Source organism: Diceros bicornis, chromosome 1 (genome assembly GCF_020826845.1).
Source record: "Diceros bicornis minor isolate mBicDic1 chromosome 1, mDicBic1.mat.cur, whole genome shotgun sequence".
Taxonomy (NCBI): Eukaryota; Metazoa; Chordata; class Mammalia; order Perissodactyla; family Rhinocerotidae; genus Diceros; species Diceros bicornis.
The window spans coordinates 35,366,560-35,388,703 of NC_080740.1; the positions used below are offsets into that span (position 1 = coordinate 35,366,560).

The window sequence follows — 22,144 nt, forward strand, 5'->3', positions numbered from 1 at the left end:
TTTGCCTTCATATAACTTATACTATTGATGGAATTGCTGCATGTAAATTAATTTTTAAGTCACATTTTAAATGATCTAGGAAAGCTTGATATTTAAAAAGGTTCCAGTGGAAGCCATTTTGTAAGATAATTATCCACTAATGTGTCAGATTTTTAAAAGTATAATTTTTATTTTAGAATATCATTATTCTAGAGCAAGTATGTTTGTAATTGTTTCTGTAAAAGATGATGGAAAAATTATTTTATTTCTTTGATTCTACAGTGGTATTTTTACAAAGTGACTGCTTTGTACTGGATATAATCTTTCTTGAAATGACTGCTTTTACTGGATACAATCTGTCGTTTTCATTTCATATAACAGATGGTGGTTACATTAGAAAAGGTTTTTGGTTTTATTCATGTCAGAATCTAAGAGCTTATCTATTGGTTTCATATGACTTATTAGCAAGAAGATGTATATATATTCTATGTATAAATATACTTACACAGAAGGTATTTGTAAGCTTAGATAGTAGTTTAACTGTTATATTGCGAGCTCCATTAAATGACGGAACTATGTGACCTTGCAGAAAAGACAGTTATTTGTTCTAGTTGGGTTATATTCCTGATAGTGATGTGAGCACAGCTGGTGGAGGATGGTGTTTCTGTGAGTCTCAGAAAATCCTTTGTCTTGTGCAGCTTTAATGCTCAAGGGATACTTCACTTTCCTCTTACCGAAATAGTCCACTGCCAGCCATGCTGGAGGTTATGAAGTATGAAGTACAGTTCTGTGCCTTTGTAAACCTGTATAATTGATGCATTCAAACCTTTAAAACAAGAAAGAAAAAAAGCTGTGGGCTAAGAAAGCATACACCATTTTTGTATGTAATGATGTTAACTCCATATTAACAGAGGTCATCTCAGAGCAAGCATGAAGCCGCCTCACATGAAGCTGAGCGGCAGAATGAGGGTCAAGGAGTGGCAGAAATCAACATGGCAACTTCTGGCAGTGGGCAGGTAAATAAATTATTTTATTGTTCTTGGTTTTTAATTAAATATTTAAAACGAATATGGAATGAGATGGTCCTCAGAATGATCTGTAAATTTTATCTATTTTCTTGGTCCTGAATGGACATCTTCAGAAGAATTTGGTACCATAATGCTATCATTTTTATTTATTACATCTAACAATAATGCTTTCAAAATTTCTGAGTATATTTTATAGCTGTCACTTGTGTGTTTCCATTTTAGTTTAAAATGATTAGTGTGAGTAGAGTTTTTTTGAAAAATAAATGCTAAGCTGCATTTTTATTATATATGTCATTTGACCTAGTTATTATTGCTTGTGTTGAATAGGTTTGCTCTCTTTCTCTAAGGCATTCTTTGCAAAGACATTTTTATATTTTTAAAAATTATCATAAGAATTTCGTTATAGTTTTCTGTTGTACTTCAAGATTACATAAATCTAGAAATCCAAATCTTATCATTGAAAAAGATGATTCTAATGCTCATAAAAAGCAAAGAGACACAGCCTAGTTATGTTTAACTATTATCACATCATTTTTAGCAAAATTATGGAAGTCAACTTTTTTTTTAAATGTAGAATTATTATCTTATTATGCTGCCATCAATTTTCTGTTAGAGTTTATTGGAATGCATCCTAATATGACAGAATTTTTCTTTGAGATGTTCTGTATTCTCCACATTTTTTCAATGAATGTTTTTATGTTATGAATGAATAATTTTTTAAAATAGAATTTCACTAATTTGGTTTTAAGGTAATTTTCCTACTGTTGATATAAAATATTTTAGTGTCTGTAGGTTACTTCTGATGGTATTATTTATAAAAAAAAAGAGCATGCTTCTATTAGTTCATTAAAATTTAAAGCTTAAAATGTCGCGTTCTTGAGTATTTAAATTTATCATACAGAGTTAAAACAAAGAGATATTTCGTTTTGGTATTACTAGTTAGTATTACACTGAGGAAAACTCTTTAAGTTATAGATGGTAAATTAGGGCAAAAGAAATTATATTTAAATAGTACATTTAAATTATTTCTTTGTTGTTTAGGGAATTATTTGGGAAGTTTGTGTGTTCCTACATATATGTAGAATGAACAAAGTTTCGTCTTTTGACAGAAAAAAAATTGTTTGCTTAAAATTAAACCTACTCTTAGTGCTTTGGGTCATATGCCAATTATTACGTACTTTAAAACCTTACTTATCCAGTAAGCTGGCTGTCCATTTAAAAAATAATAGTTGAATACTTATCACACTTCTTACATCAGAATTAATTCTAAGTAGATTAGATTTAATGTCAAAAATGAAAACTATTAAAAATATGAAAAGATTAGAAGAAAATGTGGGTAGAATTTTTATAATCTCTAGATGGGTAGGAAACCATAAAAGAAAGGATCAATAGCTTTCATATAAAAATGTAAAATTTCAGTATGCTGTAAAATCATAGCAAGGTTACAGGGCAAACAAAAAGCAAGGTCACATTATTTGTGAATATTTATGACAAGGAAAAAGTTAAAATTCAAAATACATTAAGAGTATTTACAAATCAGCTATTTAAAGACTGTTAAAACATGAGCAAAAGACATGAACAGGAATTGAAAAGAGAAATAAAAATGACTTGTAAACATATACAAAGATGATCGATTTTATTAGTAAGGATGTATAAAATATAAACTACAACCAAAATGAGATTTTTTTGGAGCCCATTGGGTTGGCAAAGATCAGTAACACTCAGTATTGGTAATAGTAAGTTAACAGGCATTCTCATATACTGCTTTTAGTTGTGTGAAATGGAACAACTTTTCTGAAGAGCAATTTTGTAATATTGTATCTGAATTTATAATGTCCTTGCTCTGTGGCTCATCATTATAACATCTAAGATTTGATGAGTGCTCAGACATATTTGAAGAGATACATCATTATATTATTTATTATAGTAAAAATTAGAAATAATTTGAATGTACATTAATCAATAAGTAACTGGTTAAATTATCCGGCAGTCAACTGGATAAATGGTTAAGTGTGTCGAGAGTCAGCAGACCTGGGATTAAATCCCACTCCCCCACTAACTAGTTAAGAGACTAACCTTGGACAAGTAACAGAATCTGAGCTTTAATGTTTCCTCTTTAGTAAAATAAGATGATATAGTTGTGAGAATTAAATGCAATATGCACTTAACATAGTCCCTGGCTTATAGTAGATAGTCATTAAAGGTAACAGCTATTGTTGTTGTTATTAGTAACTGTTAATAATTATTTTTACATGAATAAATATTATGTGCTATTTACTGTATTGGACTGTGGAGATAGAGAATTGAAGAGGACAATGGATCCTGGCATCATGGAACCCATGTGGTATATCCATGCAAATGTTAAAAATGATAAATTACGTTTCTGTTTATATAGAGATCTAACTTTTGTTTTAGCCTTTAGCCTTGCCTTTTCTAGTGTATTCTTCATACTTTACTTAGAGTGATCCTTCCAAAACACAAATCTAATCATATTACTTATTTGTGTAAACCTTTAAGTGGCTACCCACTGCCCATAGAATAGATTCTAGGTTCTTTATGTTGCCTGCTCTTCCAGCAGTATCTCTAACTATTTGCCCCCATTTCTCACCACTCCCTCAACTTTAGCTTCTTCTGGTTCTTGAATATGTCTAGGCCTTCCACATGATGTTCCCTTTGCCTGGAACTCTCCTCTGCTTCAGTTCACTTGTATGTGTTTTACTTCTCCTTCCCTCTGTTTAAATGGCACATCTTCCAATTGACACTAATTGAAAGTGAAAATCAATCTCTTGGACTTGCTTAGGATCACAATAGCGTGATCCACCAAAGCTCCTACCTTGGGGCACTTATCTTTACCACCACAGGGAAGTTCACTGCACCCCCTCTTTCACCTGGTTTCCTGCCTACATCCACTCTGCCAGAATGATCTTTACAAAGAGTAAATCACCTTCTTTGTAAAACACTTTATTGGCTTCCCTTGGTTCTTAGAATAAGATAACCCTTTATTATGACCTATGTAAGCTGGCTCCTACCTAACTTGTCAGCTTTATGTCACACTTTGCTCTGACCACTTCAGCCACACTGGCTTTTCAGTACCTCCTGTTTACTGGGCTTCCTCCTTCTGCAGCCTGCACACAATCTGTGCCTGTTCCATATAGTGCTCTTTTCATCCCACTTCACTCGGTTAAGATCAGTTCATGTCTGAACTTAAGCATGGCTTCTCAGGAGGCTTGAATAGTTCACATCCCACTGTTAAAGGCCGTCCTATTGTGTTCCTCTCCTTTGAAGACTACCACATTTGCAGTTTTATGTTTATTTGTGGGATTATTTGATTAATATCTGTTTCCCCCACTAGACTGCAAGCTCCAGAAGGGCAAGGATTCTGTCTAGTTTTGTTCATTTTCATGCCCCACAGTCTCTGATAAATAGTAGATAAAAATAAGTATGTGTTGATTGGAAGGAAGGACTGACATCCCTTCTAGAAATAGAGTTTCTTGATCTGTGGTTAATCTCCCCTGGAAGTTAAATGGAAAGAGACAGCTAAAAGGAAACTGTACAGGTCAGATCCCTGCTTGCTTAGTCCATAACTATGTGTGTGATTCGTTTTATGAATTGGTTCTCAGCTTTTCTATTTAAAGTTTAGAACCAGATCTCTAGTGATAGCCAGTAAGTAGTGATGAAGTTCAACTAAAAGTGGGAAAAGATGAAATGATAAGAGAACCTTTGCTGCTGCTAATAAGTGTTTTAAAACTTTTTATTATGGAAAATTTCAGACATATACAGAGGCAGACAGGATAATATAGTAATCCACATGTACCCCATACACTTTGCCCTCCCATTTTCTTTTTGAAGAAGATCCTAGGCATCATCATCATTTCTTCCATAAATATTTCACTGTATTTCCAAAAGATAAGAACATTTTTTTAAATACATAACTGTAGTGCCATTATTACACTTTCAAAGAAACTAAAAGTAATTCCTTAATAGCATCAGATATCCAGTCAGTATTCAAATTTTTAGTTATTTCATAAATGTCATAATTTTTCACAATTTATTTGACTCAGGGTCCAGATAAGTTTCATGCATTAAGATTGGTTAATATGTCTCTGAAGTCTCTTTTAATCTATAGGCTCCCTCTTTGTCTCTTTTGTTTTCTTGCTATTTATCTGTTGAAGAACCAAGTTGTTTGCTTTATAGAGTTTTTTATAGTCTACATTTTCCTGATAACATCTCCATGGTGTTATGTGACATGTTCCTCTATCTTCTGTATTTCCTATAAATTGCTAGTTGGATCTAGAGATGTGGTCAGATTTGGGTTCAATTCTCTCTCTCTCTCTTTTTTTTTTGGCAAGACTTTTTCATAGGTGGCATTGTGGTCTTCCATCAGGAGGATGCACATAATATCTGGTTGTCTCTCTTTTTGTGATATTAACAACCATTGATACTTAGTGCCTAGCTCCATTAATTCATTAGGGGTTACAAAATTAGCTGGAATATTTCTATAAAGAGAAACTTCTCTTTATCTACTATTTGATTACTCCCAGATACAGTTTGTATGGAAAAAACAAAAAATGGGAAATGCTTGCTTCTTTCCCTCTTATGCCGGGTTTCTCACAGTGAGTTGGAGACTGCTACTACTTTTGTAGTAGAATCCTTTCTAAAGTGAGCCAACAGGATGATAGAAAAGGGGTTCTGACCCAGCAGGTGTAATTGAAATTCACTATCCCAACTCTGCTAAGTGTAACTGTCAGGCATAGTCCTTCTAGGCCCCCTCCTCAAACATTTGAGTGCCTATAATGGCAATGGATATTTAAGGATGAATAAGGGGAAAGCAGAAAATAGAGATGCTTGATTCTGTACGCAGTGAAAAGGAATTGTACTTAGTTGGAGGGGTCCCCTCCAGCCATTCATCTTATCCCCACCTCTCTACTCCCCAGCCCATTTTTCACTCTACTGTTAACCTTTTTCTTGACCCTTTTCCCTTGAAAGATAATATAAAACTCATTTATCAATGTTCATCATCTGTTTACTAAGCATCTGCATTATGCCAAGTCTGTTCTCAACTCTAGGATATGGTGGTGGCTAGGTAGATGCTACCTTGTCCTCAAGAAACTTATAATCTACAAGTAAGACAGAGGAAAAATTTCCACAAAGTGTAGTAAGTACTATGAGAGAGCAAGTACACAGTGCTACAGGAACACATATTTGAAGCACTTAACCTAGTTTTAGGGTAAAGTTGGTCCTAGAGAAAGTTACAGATTAATTTATTCTGACTCCTCAAAAATGATTGGGTAAATTAGGTACAGTAATCTAGGTGAAAGATGATGGTGGCCTGGGGGTTAGGGAAGAACTGATAGATTTGAGAGAGTGATTTAGTCAACAGGTATCTAAGTATCTGAGAATATTTAGGAAATAGAATCCATAGGTTTGGGCCGGCCCCGTGGCTTAGCGGTTAAGTGCGCGCGCGCTCCGCTGCTGGCGGCCCGGGTTCGGATCCCGGGCACGCACCGACGCACCGCTTCTCCAGCCACACTGAGGCCGCGTCCCACATACAGCAACTAGAAGGATGTGCAGCTATGACATACAACTATCTACTGGGGCTTTGGGGGGAAAAATAAATAAATAAAATTATAAAAAAAAAAAAAAGAATCCATAGGTTTTAGTGTTGGGTGTGAGATTTGAGGGGGAAGGAGAAGTCAAGAATGATTCCCAGGTTTCTGTCTTAGGCAGCTAGAAGGATGGTGATGCAATTCAGTGATAACATTAGATGAGGAGCAAGTTTGTGGGGGAAAGGAATCTAGTTTTGACATGTTAAGTTTAAAGATATTAATTAAGTCTGAGAAGTTGAAATAGAAATGTCAGCTAGGCTATTAGATATTTGGGTTTGGAATTGAGACGAATGATGAAGAATGTGATAATTAAATGTGTGGAAGATTTTTACATCCTCTATGATTATAGAGTTAGAAGATGAAGACCTGGGCTAAAATCCCAAAGCAAGGGAATAATATTATTCCTAAAAAGAGAAAACAGTTAACAGTATCCACCATTGACCATAAGGACTGAAAAATCTCCATTGTGTTTCACAAAAAAAAGAGAAGTTCAGTGCTGATCTTGGCAAAAGCAGTTTCATTGGCTTTCTTCCCTACCATATCATATTGAAGTGAGTTGAGGTTTAAATGGAAGGTGTTAAAAAGTAGAAGAGAGCAATTTTAGCTAACTCAAAAAGTCTGAGTGTGAACTGCCCAAGAGAGAAACGGCCATTAACTGATTCAAGAGAAAATTTGGAGATTGTGTCTGTTTTTTAAAATAGACAAGATGAGAATGTTTGAATGATAATGGGAAAAAGCCAGGAGAGAAAAAAGTTGAAGATCCAAAAGAACAAAGAGAAATGGGGAGGGAGAGGATGCAGAGCACACATGAAGGGATGGGCCTCGGATGGGAGAAAGGGAGCCTCTGATGCAACAGCAGGAGGAGATGGAGATGGAGGCAGGTAATTTTGTCGGTTGGGTAGCAAGAAGTTGAGGGAGTTTTTTCTGATGGTTTCTATTTCTCTGTAAATTAGAAGGTAAAATCATTTGTGGTAAATGAAGGAGAAGAGCCACAGTTTTGTACAAAATGAGGCATGCCTAAAATAGTCACTGTGAGGCAAGAAAGGAGAGCTGACTAGGGAAACGCAAGGATTGCGGGTGCAGTACTAAGGTCCCAGGTGTATTGGTGACGATAAACCTTATATGGGCAGCATCCTGGAGAGTTGTGTGGTTTTCTCATATGCTCCAGTTTATCAAATACTGCTCAGCAGTTCATATCAGAGTAGAGATATAGACATACGGTGTAGAGAAAATAGACAGTTGGATTCATCTACAATTGCAGTGTTTCCAGATAGGTGGGATGGAATAACCGTTCAAAGCAATTGAACACTAGCAAGAGAATTATGGAAGTGATAGACCACAAGAAATCCAAATTGGAGTATGTAGAGAGATCCATGCACTGAATATTCTAGTCATTTCAAAGAAGCTTTCTCGGGGAAGGTTAAAGGAGATTGCTAGAATAATAGGCTATCAGAGTTACAACAGGATAACTAAATGCATTATTCAGAGATGGTGCATTTTGGGGTAATGGGAAATGGCCCAGGATATTGCTATGGGTGTCAATGGCTGAAATTGAGTAGAGGAGAAAAATGTCATTGAAGACAATATCAGAGAACTGAGGGGCCAGGGTTTTGAATGGGTCATGTGCATGGATGTTGAAGTTAGGCAAAATGATGGCAGTGATTGAAGTGGAAGGAAGTCAATGACCTTTGTGCCAAATATTTAATGATTGAGGATAGTGATTTTGAGTTTAGTAGGTCATAGCACTGGGTAAGGAGAAAGGTAATTATAACACAGAGATTTGGGGCTGTTATGGGAAGATGGAGGATAATGGTTTCAAAGTAGTATTGAAGAGTGAAGAAAACATTGACTTGTGCTACCTGCTGACTCTGAAGTTTGTGAGATGTGGGAAAGGGGGCTGCAGGGGGAAGTGGTGTCCTGTGAGAGCTGGGTTTCAGTTAAGGCCAGGAGTAGAAGGAGCATTCAGTGAAATGTTGAGGATGTAGAAGTACTTATGAAGCGTGGAACCTGGATTCCATAAGGAAGGTTGGATAAGAAAGAGAACAGTGTGAAATAGAGTCTCACACATTTTAGAGCTGAGAGTCGAGAATGATGTAGAGAATACTTATATCTTTGGACAGTGAGCAAGGCTGATTCAAAGGATGTACAACGTGACTGATTTAAAAGGTCTTGAGGCTGTGAGAGAGTTAATCACACTCAGTTTTTTTCAGAATTTAGTCGTGAGTTGGTTGGGAAACACTTCTTAGGAAGTTACCATTTCTTGCAAGTCCTTCTGAAAGATGTCTACTCAGGTCTAGCCATCATTAAAGGACCCAGGAAAGAGCCTCAAGGCCCAAGTTCTAGGCTTACAAGGAGTGTAGGTATGGGAAAGTTCTCTCAATGTCTCCTTATAATAAATGCATCTGGGATTTCTAGCTAGATTGGGAAAGGAGGGAGTGTCCCAAAATCAAGGAGCTGTTATAAGGGAGATACTAAGACTGAAGCTTAAAGAAGATTTGGTATCTACATTGAAATGAATGTCAGGAACATGTTTTGTTGTGGAAGTAGTTTTCCCCTTGTTTCCTAATTTAACCTCTGGTTTCTCTTGTTTCAAACAGTGTGTTTTCTATTGCTGCTTAACAAATTTAGCAGCTTACAACAACAAACTTTAGCAACTTAAAACAACAAACATTTATTGTTGAAATAGAAGCTGAGTGCCTCTATTTCAGAGTCTCTCACACGGCTACAATCAAGGTGTTGGCTGGGGCTACAGTCATCTCAAGGCTGGACTAGGGGAAGATCTGCTTCTAAGCTCACTCATATGGCTATTGGAAGGCTTCATGTCCTCACTGGCTGTTGGCCAGAGATATCATTTCCTTGCCACCTGGGCCTCTCTGGCAGTTTGCAACATAGTAGCTTTCTTCCCTCAGAGAACAAGAAAAGATGCCCAAGATGGAAGCCACAGTCTTGGTAAACTTATCTTGGAAGTGACTTGTCACTGCTGCAGCATTCTATTTTATAGAAGCCAGTCATTAAATCTAGCCCATACTTGAAGGGATTTCATAAAGGCATGAATACCAGGAGACAAGGATCACTAGGAGTTGTCTTAGAGCCCACCTACCATATTTAGATATCCTCAAAGATAGTATGTTTGCTTCAGGATAAGGAGTCGTTCCCCTTCTAGTGTAGAGCGAGAAAGGCCACTTGCCTGAATTTACTGAAGAAAGCCCCCTGACTGTTCTCTTTACTGAGTCTTGTTGCCTCAAATCTGTCCTCTTTATTGCAACCAGAGTAAGCTCTTTATCTCCAAATTTGTTTGTAGTTTGCTGTCTCTCTCTTTCCTTCTCTCCCTCTCCCTCCCTCCCTCCCTCTCTCTCTCACACACACACACACACACACACACACATCCGTATTCCTATGCTTCTGCCTTGTCTGGCCTGCCTTGTGGCTAATCCCCCCTTTTTCTATTGGCTGAACTCCTCTTCATAGTTAAGTCCAAAATCAGATATCAGTTTTTCTAGGAAGCCCCCCTGTTCTCCCAAGACTGAGTATTTTCTGTGTGTTCATACAGCCTCTGTTAAAGCACTTGCTACTAGGTAATTACATGTTGAGCTCCCTGTCTAGACTCTGTGTACAGTGAGGATGGGAATGTCTTCTTCAGTTATGTCCCTGGTGACTAGCACTGTATCTAGAAAGTAGCAGAAGCTCAATAAATATTTGTTGTTTGGTTGCATGTGAATTGAAAGACCGTTGTAAAAGCACCTGGTAGCTGGTGGCAGTGGAAAGAGATGCAAGATGAGTCTTCCTCTGCTGCCCCTTCTCCCTTCCGGGAGGAGTGCTAACTAGCTACTCCAAATTGAGAAGTATCTCTAGGGGGCTAATCAGCATAAAGCATCCAGACCCACAAAGGGAGTTGAGCCTGGAAAGGGTAGCCATTCTGAGACTTGACTAGTGTTCTTAATCCAACCCTAGATTTCCCTTTGTGGGTGTGAAGAAGTGAGTCTTCATGCTTTTATATGGGGGACATAAAAAAGACCTTTCATGTTAGGACTTCTTAATATCAACTTTATTAAGGAAAGATTAACATATAATAAAATGTACCCATTTTAAGTGTATGGTTGAATGAGTTTTACAATTGAAAAAAAAATTTTTACAATTACATTTACAAATGTAATTTTTTCTTAAAAACATTATCGCGAATGATGGTATAAAATATGTTTTTGTGGACTAGTCAGAAAAACCTAACCTTGGCCTTTAATGTGACCTCTATGGAAGTTCTAAGCAGCCCTTTTAAAAATGAGCTTCAGAGTATTGCCTATTTAAGGGCTTTTTATAACAAATTCGGACATCTATGTATGAGCATTTAATTATAACCTATTAGAATCCTGACTAATCAGTTAGGAATGCTGGTTAACAATCTTCTGTGTTGTCTACCAGTGGAACTTAGCAGATGAATAGTTAAGGTTGCTGGCTAATGGGAAGTTTTTAACATGTCACCAAAAGTGAACTCTATGCATAAAAGGAAGTTACAAGGTCTGTTGGTTCCAAAATTTAGGGAAATGGGGTATATTCCGAGATATTGACTCATTCCAACCCTTTGTACCCTCCAGAGTAGGAGATACCAACTCAAAATCCTCAAAACCTATTATTCCCATCGTGGTTTTCTTTTTGCCACACCTCTTTCTCCAATTAGCCAGAGCATGTATATCTGAAAGACAATGAGAACCAGCAATGGTGTCCCCAGTCCTGATATTCTTATGAATTTTACTACTAGCTCCTCATTCATTCATAATTTAACAAATATGTTGTGTATGCCTACTGTGAGCCTAAGACTACCCTTGGTACTAAGAATACAGAAGTGAACAGAATAAAGTTTCTGCCCTCAAAGAGCTTATATTCTAGCTTTTCCTGTTGAAAAGTTGAGAACTACAACAGAGTACCTGCCAATATTGCTTTCTAATTGAATGAAATTCTTATAGTCATTCTTAATCATTAATGAGTGGCTTTAGCTATGGCCTATATTTTGATAGGTCCCAGATATTTATCTGCAGCCCCTACTCCTGTCTAGAGTTGCATCCTTTGTTTTCAGATGCTCATTGAGCATTCTTAGTGGATGTCAGTATATTCAAAGGTGAGCTCAGTTCCCACACGGAAAGCCATCATCTCTTCCTGGTTTCCTGTATCTGTTAATGGCACCAGTATCTACCCATTTATCCATGCTCGGCACCTCCAAGTTGTCCTTGACTCCCAGCATCTCTGTACTCACATTCAATTAGTTAGCAAGCCAATTGATTTTATCCCCTGTATATAGGGCATCCCCGTTTCCCTATTCTCACTGCCTTACTTTGTGCCCTCCAAACTGCTCAACTATTAAAAATATACTCTTCCTGATTTCCCACCTGTGATCTCTCCATCCTGTCCTCTAGACTCTTTTTAAGACATATTTCTGGTTGTGCCGTTCTCCTGCCTAAAGTCTAGTAGCTCTGCAACATCCACAGCTTGAAAGCAACATCTTTAAAATGACACGAGACACTTAATAATTTAACCCAACCTTTATCCTCCACCATACACTTTGTGTTCTATCCACATTATACCGGAGCTCCATGCTTTCCATATTTATACCTTTACACAGGCTCTTCCATCAGTCTCCTACCCCAAAATCCAAGGCCTACCTTCAGTGTTACTTATTTTATGCAGCCTTCAATAGTTCGTAAGCAGGTAGTTGTTTCTTCCTGTTTTCCCTCAGTATTTTATACATTCTTCTGCTATGGCGCTTATCATATCACACTGCAGTTATTTATTTTTTCATGTTTTTCTCCAATAGAAGTTTCAAGCAGTCCTCTCTATACTGTGAGCCCCTGGAGAACTTGGACTGTACCGAATTCACAGTTAGTTTTGTGGTAATTTGGAGCATTTCATCAATCAATAGAGCTTTCTGTCAGTCAATTTATATTTAACTGAATGTGGTTGCATGTCTTTTGATCTGTGAAAAAAATATTATTCTTAGAATTTCTTCAGTTTTTTGTTACTTACACACTGTAGTTTAACCGTCTTTTGCAACAAATCTCCTTTTCTTCAGTTTTTCTCTAAAATCTACTTAGTAAGTTTATAGGTAAAAATACTCATTTTGAGCAGTTATGTTCACACTTTTTAATGGTATATTTAGCTGTTTACCATAAAGACAGGAGTACCTTAACATGAAGTTAGCTATATGTATCTATAGTCTAAATTATATTATCTATAATTTGCTTAATTTCTAGGGTTCAGCTGCACGAATGGATCATGAAACAGCGAGTGTTTTGAGTTCTAGTAGTACACACTCTGCTCCTCGAAGGCTGACAAGTCATCTGGGAACCAAGGTAACAGAAGATTATAAACCTGCTCACTAACACCATGAATACTCTGCCAGAACATTCTTCATTCATCTTTTAAATTCAGCTAGCGGAGAATTCTGATTCCATCATCACAGTCTCATAAAGAAATGACATCTTTTTACACAAAGAAGCATAGACAAAAGGAATATGAGGATTATAAAAAGTCCCAAGTTAGATAGTTTTTATTCTTTTTCAGCTTTATCATCCACTTCTCTGCAAATATCCTAAGCTCCAGCCAATACTGGCTTACTTGCTGCTTCCCGAGCACTTCCTGTGACTTTCTCCCTCCATGCCTTGCCTGCAGTGGCACACACCTCCACCTGCTACCCTACGGCAAAATGGCTGTCAGAAACCTAGCCAGCCTTCAGAACTCTTCTCAGCCTTTACTGCTTTACAAAACATTTTCTGATTCCCAAGATCCTCTCACCTCCCCATGCCATCTGTCTTCCTCCTTTGAATTCAACACTACAGTTTGCAGGAAACTCTTGGAAAACAGGGACTGTTTTTTATGTATCTTTTGCAGCATCTAGCACAGACCTTGCACATAATGACTGTTTAATAAATATTTATTTAAGTGGATGGAAAAATTATTGAAATTGAACATTATCCAGTGCTGATAAGTGAGCTTTATACAGCTCTCCCAGATGTTAACAAATATTTTAGGAGTTGGGAATAGTATGTTTGAAAAGAAAATAATTATTTTATTATTGTTTGAAGCCAGAGGCTTTAATATTATATTGACAAAGGTGAAATTCTAATATTACTAACCTGCATTTTCAGTTAAATCTAAATAATTCCATTAATTGTTTTCACAGCATACTATACATACTCTTTCTTTAATAATATAATAGCTTCTAGGAAAAGCATTACTGAAATAAGGAATGTTGATTTAAGAAATGAATTTTAGAGTAATCAATGATATTGTTAATATGAGGCTTAATCTTTTTAATAACTCACAATAGCTACTACTTGGGACCACAGTTATGCCAGTAACTGTGCTAGGAGTTGTATGTACATTGTCTCTGATCTTCTCAAAAATCCTGTAAAGTAGTCTTATGCCTCTTTTCAATGAGAAAACTGAAACAAAAAGGTTCAGGAAGCTGTTGTGTAATTAAATTGGAATTCGACCCCAGATCTGTCCAACATCAACACATAGTTTTTACTATAAAGAAAATCTCTAGTATTCAACAATATTGTTGTGAAAACTGACAGCTAGAACACTGTTTTCTTTTGAAGTGATTTATGCATGCTAATATTAAGACTTTAGTATGTTCTTGAATGCTGGCTACTGCCCTACACATGTATTATTTCATTTAATCTTCACAGAGAAAACCCTTCTAGGTAAATTCCTCCATTTTGCAACTGAGGAAATGGGCTTATAGAAATCAAATAACTTGGTAGTGTCATATAGCTCGCTCCTAAGTGGTGGAACCAGAATTTGAAAGCCCATTTATCCACAGTTCTATACTGCCTTCCTAAAACTTTCATATATAAGAATAGTGTGTGTTTACACATTTAGAGTAGAATTTCTCAACCTCAGCACTATTGGCTGATTAATTCTTTGTTGGATTGTACAATGTTTAGCAGCATCCCTGGTCTTTACCCACTAGATGCCCATGGCACTTCCTCCCACAGTTGTGACAACCAAAACTGTCTCCAAGACATTGACATAAGTGTCTAGAGGGGCCAATATTGCCCCCAGTTAAGAACCACTGATTTATAGAGATGATACATTTTTTATATAATAGCCTCTACTTTTATGTAATAGTCTGGAGCTTTGAAATGAGGCTGGTCACAGTCCAGGATAACAGGGTACTGTTTGCTGTTTCTAATCTGCTTCTAAGTAAATCCTTAAAATTCATTTTCAGAGAGTAATTAATGCTTAACAGTTGCTTTAAAAAAAAATTGAGGGGCCGGCCCAGTGGCATAGTTGTTACGTACATGCGCTCCACTTCTTTGGTGGCCCCAGAGTTCGCGGGTTTGGATCCCAGGCGTGGACCTACACACAGCTTACCAAGCCATGCACTGGCAGGCATCCCACATGTAAAGTAGAGGAAGATAGACATGGATGTTAGCCTAGGGTCAATCTTCCTCAGCAAACAGAGGAGGACTGGCAACAGATGTTAGCTCAGGGCTAATCTTCCTCACACACACACACACAAAAATTGAATAAGAATCCTGGCTTTGGTACTCCCTATGTGATCATGGCATTCTTTTTTTTTTTTTTTTTTTTTTTTGTGAGGAGATCAGCCCTGTGCTAACATCCGCCAATCCTCCTCTTTTTTTTGCTGAGGAAGACGGCCCTGGGCTAACATCTGTGCCCATCTTCCTCCACTTTATATGGGACGCCGCCACAGCATGGCTTGCCAAGCAGTGCGTCGGTGCGTGCCTGGGATCCGAACCAGCGAACCCCGGGCCGCCGCAGCGGAGCGCGCGCTCTTAACCGCTTGCGCCACCGGGCCGGCCCCGGCATTCTTTTTTTAATGACAAAATATTTTTACATGTATAAGCGAGAAATCATATAATTTTAATAATATTATCATTATAATCTGATGAGAGTGATTGCCAAGAACTAGTACTTAGTAAATAATAATTGTTGAAAAGTGTTTTCTGTTTATTAATTATAGTTGTAGATTAAAAGAAGTAAAATAAAATTTTAAATTGTGTAAAGAATTTAGATAAACTACATTCCTCACTCTGTGTGTATGTATGAGAGAGAGGGAGAGAAAGAAATTAGTTGCTTTTCATTCGTTATAATCAATGGATTGTCCCCAGCTGATCCAGACAAACAGCAATTTAAGTATGTAAGAACCTACTTTTTCTTTCAACACTGTATACTATTACTACTACTATTTACTCATATAAACAAATTGGTGATGATTATATGAATTTTGAAATAAGGCTCATTATTTCATCCTGGAAAGGGTTTTTTGTTTTTGTTTTTTTAAATAAGTTACAATAAATATCCCATTCATCACTTCATTGGTGTTGGCTTTTGGATATTAAAGTCATAATTTTGTTTCTAAACTCATTTGGCCCACAGGTGGAAATGGTGTATTCATTGTTGTCAATGCTTGGTACTCATGATAAGGATGATATGTCGCGAACTTTGCTAGCTATGTCTAGCTCCCAAGACAGCTGTATATCCATGCGACAGTCTGGATGTCTTCCTCTCCTCATCCAGCTTTTACATGGCAATGACAAAGACTCTGTGTTGTTGGGAAATTCCCGGGGCAGTAAAGAGGCTCGGGCCAGGGCCAGTGCAGCACTCCACAACATCATTCACTCACAGCCTGATGACAAGAGAGGCAGGCGTGAAATCCGAGTCCTTCATCTTTTGGAACAGATACGAGCTTACTGTGAAACCTGTTGGGAGTGGCAGGAAGCCCACGAACAAGGCATGGACCAGGACAAAAATCCAAGTATGTTCCCTGTAGTGTACATCATAGTGCATGTTACAAAGCAAATGTAAACATTTTTAAAAATAAAACTTTTTTAGTTAGTACGTTGTCTTTATGAGTAGCAAAGGGAAATTCATATTAGCCATCTATACTGCTAACATAGTTTAAAGCTTAAGTCTATATTTCCCTAGAAACAATTAGCAAAGGAACATGTTATATACAGTACTATGCAACCAAAAAAGAACAGGAAATCAAGAGAGACTTATAGAGTCATAGCATAGTAGACCTAGAAAGAACTTGAGCAGTTATGTTACCCATCTCTTTTGTTTTATAGATTAAGTTCAGGCAAGTGACTTAATATAAAATTTCCCTCAGCTATTAAGGACCAAGCCCTAATCTTTGACATTTGCCTGTCACCTTCTCAGAGGATACAGAGTTGTGTTATATCTGTTGTTGTTTGATCCTCACAACAACCTTGTGAAGTAGGAAGGGAAGGTATTATCATCTCCATTTTACAGACAAAGAAACTGAGGCTCAGAGAGGCTAAAACACTTGCCTGTGGCCTCACAGCTAGTAAGTGGTGGAGCCAGGAACAGAAGCCAGATCTTCTGACTCTCAGCCTGCTACACCGTCCTGCTCCAGGCGATGGGCCCCAATTGCTGGGGGAGATCAGCCACCCACCTCTTTGCTCAGGGAGAGACCCTTGGCCACCAGCCCCTCTCCTTCAGGAGCAGGGAACATGGGAGTTGGGACCCTTGGGGATATAACTTGCTTCATTCCTGTAGCAAGAACCAAAAGCAGTAAGTATATAAGGTAAGACCTTCCTTTCACCTGAGAACACACACACACACACCCACACACACACACAGACAAAGACACATAACACAGACACGACAAAGGACTTTTGTATCAACCTGTTGATTTGAGGAGCAGGCGAGGAGTGATGGAGAGAACACAATCTATAAAGCTTTAGCAGATTTTTTTAGCTTAAGTATAGGGCTGAATTTATTTAAAACTAAAAATTATCAAGAATAAGAAAACAGCAGAAATAGTCCTTTATATCTGTTTGTCTTAGAGATGAGGAGAACTAATGAGATACTTTACTGGGAGAACATTGTCTTTCTGGATTGTTTTTTTTGGCTATCTACAATTATATAATGACTTGCATGTTGCGCTCTTGGTACCTGTTCTCTAAAAAGTTAAATAGAATAATATTATTACTTCTGAAAAATAGACTTGCTTTTTAAATTTTATTTCAAATAACGAGTTTAGAAACCTTGTACATAGTATTAAATGTAGAGGTACTTTTTCTTGGACACCTTTTCTTTAAATTTTTGTTTAGTATCTACTATCTGTCTAGAGGTAAACTTTCTCTACTAGGTTTGTACTGGGTTTTTCTACTACATTGTACACAGCCATGTGCTTTTAACCCACACTCATGACAATAGTTTACATAAAAATTATAAACAGAATTCAACAGCTTTATACCAAAATGTTTTTATTCTTTAATATAGTTCATATAATTTTAAATTATTATTTGAGTTATAGCATAAACCTGCAAGGGACTTATTCTAACAAACTTGGTTCAAGGACAGATGAGTGGTAAACATTTTTTTGGAACCAAGAAAAGCCCTTTACTCATATTTTCTCTTCCATGTTCGTAATATTTATTCATTTATTCAGCAGACATTTGTTGATCCACTGAACTACTATGCCTTAGGGATATATTAGTGATCCCTGTACATTTTTTAAGTATAATAAACATCATTGCTTTTGAGAAAACAAAGCATTATGGTTATGTCAATTTTATTTTTCAGTGCCAGCTCCTGTTGAACATCAGATCTGTCCTGCTGTATGTGTTCTAATGAAACTTTCATTTGATGAAGAGCATAGACATGCAATGAATGAACTTGGTAAGACAAAGACGTTTCTGAATGCCATAGAAGAATACTGAAGATTTTCATCATTGTTGAATTGGAATATAAGACCACTAACTTTTATTACCAGCTGCTTCCTCCTTGTAGCAAATGATTATTCTCTGGTTTTCAGAGGAGAAAAGGTTCTAAATGACAAAAACTGCTACCCTGTTATAAACTAACTTGGATTTTCAAAATCTTAGTCAAAGATTGGGAAAATTACTAAAGAGGCCACTCTTTGCCTCTGTTGCCAAGGTAGACCCTGTGTGACAGTTGATGGAGAGGGTAATTTGTATTATTTAGAAATGTGGAGCTACTTCATTGTTCTGGAACTCAATCACTTCTGATGGACACCAGAAGGAATTACTAAGATTCTCATTTATCTTTGTGGTTATCAATACTTTACTGGATTTTCATGATAAGCAGCATGGTATCTTTGAAACTGGTTAATATAGAAAAGCGTTATGCTCTAATTTAAGGTAGAAACATTCCATTAATTTTGGAAGGATTACTCTCTTAGGTATATGTTATCACACACTCTAAACCTGTGTAACCTGCATTTGCACACCCCATTTTTCACGGTTTTTCTTTGATTTCTAGGTTCATTTTGCACATGTGGTATTTATAAATTGCATCATGCTGAGCCATCTCATGTGAACTGGATCTCTCTAGTCGCGCCACAAGCAAGAACCGCATACTGAGTTCCCATTTTAGTGTAGCTGTGCCCTTGCTTTTTGTGCTACTTATGTTACGTTACATTCTAGCCCCCACTTTGTTTTCCTACCTCCCTCGTCATTGTCATTCATCATTTATCTTAAAAGTGACAAAGTCAGTAGAGAACCTGAACAGCCAAAAATGAGTATTATCTCCTCAGAGTCATCACTTTGGGAGGCTATGCACTTGTGGTTTCAAGCCTGCCCTCCAGCCAGGCTTTTCTTCCCTCAGGCCCTCGCAATTGGCCCACTTGATTCTCTTTCCTTCCCCCATCCATCCCCAGCCTCCTGTGGAACTGAGTGTAATCTTATGAGTTCTCCTCTTCTCAATACAATCTCAGCATTTGTGAAAATGTTAAGTTTGGATGTTTTTTTAATGCTTGTAGTAATGGGAAGAAGGTAAAATAATGAATAAACAGGAAAATTAATCCAATTTTTAAGCTACCACAAAAGTTTTTCTATAAATGTCCCTGTGTTTCAATGGACTGTAGACTAGGACTGACACATTAATCATCTGAATTTCAAAGTAAAACCTAGACTCAGTATTTGTTCCTCTTCCTTCTTCAGGTAGGAAGGCTCCCCGGGGCATTTCATCACAGGAGCTAGGGCAGGGGCTTTCAGGTGAGGAGCAGGATGGGGCATCTGGGGGTGTGACTGCTGGGGACATAGCCACAAGGGATTACCTTTTTCTCACTCCTAGCCTCCGAATTTGCACTGGAGCAAAAGAAGGGTCGAGGTTTGTGGATTGTGGAGAAATAGAGTAAGACAGCACAAGGTATCTGACATTGAGGGATAAGGAGGAAAAAGTCCCAACTAGGTAAAGGGAAATTCCTAAGCCCAGTCAGCTGGGACTGTCATTTGGACGTACAAGAAGATTCTACAACTATCAGGGTCATTTAAGTTTGCACCTATTAGTATTGCAAGTTTTAGACTATAATATCAGTGATCTATACATGTATTAATTCCCAGCTCTGTCCCAGAAACTGTGCTAGGCACTAGATATAAAACTGATTAAGACATGGTCCTGACTTTCAAGGAACTCATAGTTTATTTGCATTCGTGTTTCCCAAACTAGATCATAATGATCACTAGAGGCACTTGTCAAACCATGTAGATTCTCTGGCCCTGTAGCAAGCAAGCTTAGTGAAACAGAATCTCCAGATGGGAGACCTAGGAATCATATTTAATAAGTGACCCAGGTGATTCTTATGATCAGGGAATTTTGTGAAACACCAATTTATAGAATATTGATGTTGGGCCCCTAATATTTATTTTAGAATGTAGCATTTCATGCTAATGGTGACTATCTAAACCAAATAAAAAATAATATACTTTAAAAATTGTGTCATCTTTCTATTACCTTTTTTTGATAAGTCTAATTAAAGATTTTGTTGGGGCCGGCCCGGTGGCGCAAGCAGTTAAGCACACGCGCTCTGCTGTGGCAGCCCGGGGTTCCCCGGTTCGGATCCCGGGCACACACCGACGCGCTGCTTGGTAAGCCATGCTGTGGCAGCGTCCCATATAAAGTGGAGGAAGATTGGCATGGATGTTAGCCCAGGGCCAGTCTCCCTCAGCAAAAAAAGAGGAGGATTGGCAGATGTTAGCACAGGGCTGATCTCCTCACAAAAAAAAAAAAAAATTAAAGATTTTGTTGAATGTCACCTGAAGCCATTGGTCCTCTATTGTCTGTAAGGTTATGTGATATCATATTGGATAATATTTAGTCCATCTGGACCACTGTTTTCTAACATAGACACCAAGAAAAATGTGGAAGGACATGCTTATCATCTTTGTATTGCCTTGAAACATACTAATTTTTCTTAGGACAACCCATTTTTTGTTCTATCAATGATGAATTTGCATTATATTTTTGTGAATCCATTTATAGTTTTAATGTATGAATTCTATTCTTTGTCTTAAAATTCACTGAAATCTCTTTATTTGCCTGAAATTATAAAGGGCTTTCTCTTTTATCTGATATCCTAAATTTTATTGAATGTTCTTTTTTCATTAGCCATGTTCTTCATGGTTTTGTTTATATCGACCATATCCTTCTTTAATCTTTGTTTTCAGAATCAAATCCTAAGATTTTTAGTTTTTCCACACAAGAGTACTCAACTCTTTGCTCACTTATTGCTCTCTTGGGACCTTTATCACAGATATTGCTATACCAGGCAGGATTTTATGTAGGCTCAAAGCATAGTACGTTTTGTTTTGGTATTGATAGTCTGCTTATAATGCTCAACATTTTGGTGATCTCATCAGTACACAGGGCCTCTGTCTTCAGGTCAACAGTGACCCATAGGTCAATCTCCTGGGTCAAAACTTTCAGTTCTTTTATTGGCTCCTTCTACTTTACCCAAGTATTAAATGGTAGAATTCTTCTAGGCTCTGCCCTAGGCTCTCTTCGTCTCTCCCTAGGCAGTATCCTCCACTCCATGGCTTCAGTTACAGTGTTTTTCAAATTTACGTCGTCTTCACTTCAGTGATTTTTCAGACATCTCTAACTCCACTGTCACAAACTGCATTTGTTATCTCCTCCATCCCCAGATCTCTGTCTATTCCCGAGTTCCTTTTCTCAGAAAATGGCATTACTCAAGCCAGAATCTTGGAAGACATCCATGACTCTATCCTTATCCTCTACATCTAGTAACTGAGTTCTTTAATATATCTCAAATGAGTGCTCTTCTTTTCATCCCCAGTCCAAGCCACCGTAGTCTCTCCTGCAGTACTTTGTCTTACTTGTCTCCCCATTTCCAATCATAATCCATTCTACACCCTGCAACCCTCGGAATCTATTTAGAACACACCTAATTATTCCTTCCTCTGCCTAAAATCCTTATTGTGGCACACAGAGTCTTGCACGATCTGGCCTCTGCTCATTTTTGTAGCCCCATCTGTAACTGTCTCCTTGTTGCTGTATACATTTCAGGCCCAGGGCCTTTGCACATGCTGTTTCATCTGCCTAAAATGCTTCATTGTTCCTGCCCCACTCTTTTTAGGTTTTATTCATCCTTTAAGTCTCAAACATTATTTCCTCGGCCTTTTTCTTGACTCCCCACCCTCCACTCTAGGTTAAGTTCACCTGTTATCTTGCTCTGGGCTTCTACACAACCCATCACACTTAAATTAGTTGTTCAGTGTCTGT

At 37.5% G+C, this 22,144-nt stretch overlaps 1 protein-coding gene across 6 annotated transcripts in view; it reads left to right on the top strand.

The window, feature by feature from the left end:
- APC (APC regulator of WNT signaling pathway) overlaps window positions 1-22,144 on the top strand; it is a 129,120-nt gene that overhangs the window by 90,315 nt on the left and 16,661 nt on the right. For 3 of the 6 annotated variants that reach the window (XM_058538515.1, XM_058538545.1, XM_058538525.1), the window contains exons 8-12: window positions 891-995; window positions 12,853-12,951; window positions 16,010-16,388; window positions 18,185-18,280; window positions 19,564-19,617. In XM_058538515.1, the coding sequence (XP_058394498.1) occupies window positions 891-995; window positions 12,853-12,951; window positions 16,010-16,388; window positions 18,185-18,280; window positions 19,564-19,617 (733 nt within the window). The remainder of the gene's footprint in view (window positions 1-890; window positions 996-12,852; window positions 12,952-16,009; window positions 16,389-18,184; window positions 18,281-19,563; window positions 19,618-22,144) is intronic. The other 3 variants (XM_058538554.1, XM_058538534.1, XM_058538563.1) reach the window with 3 other exon arrangements.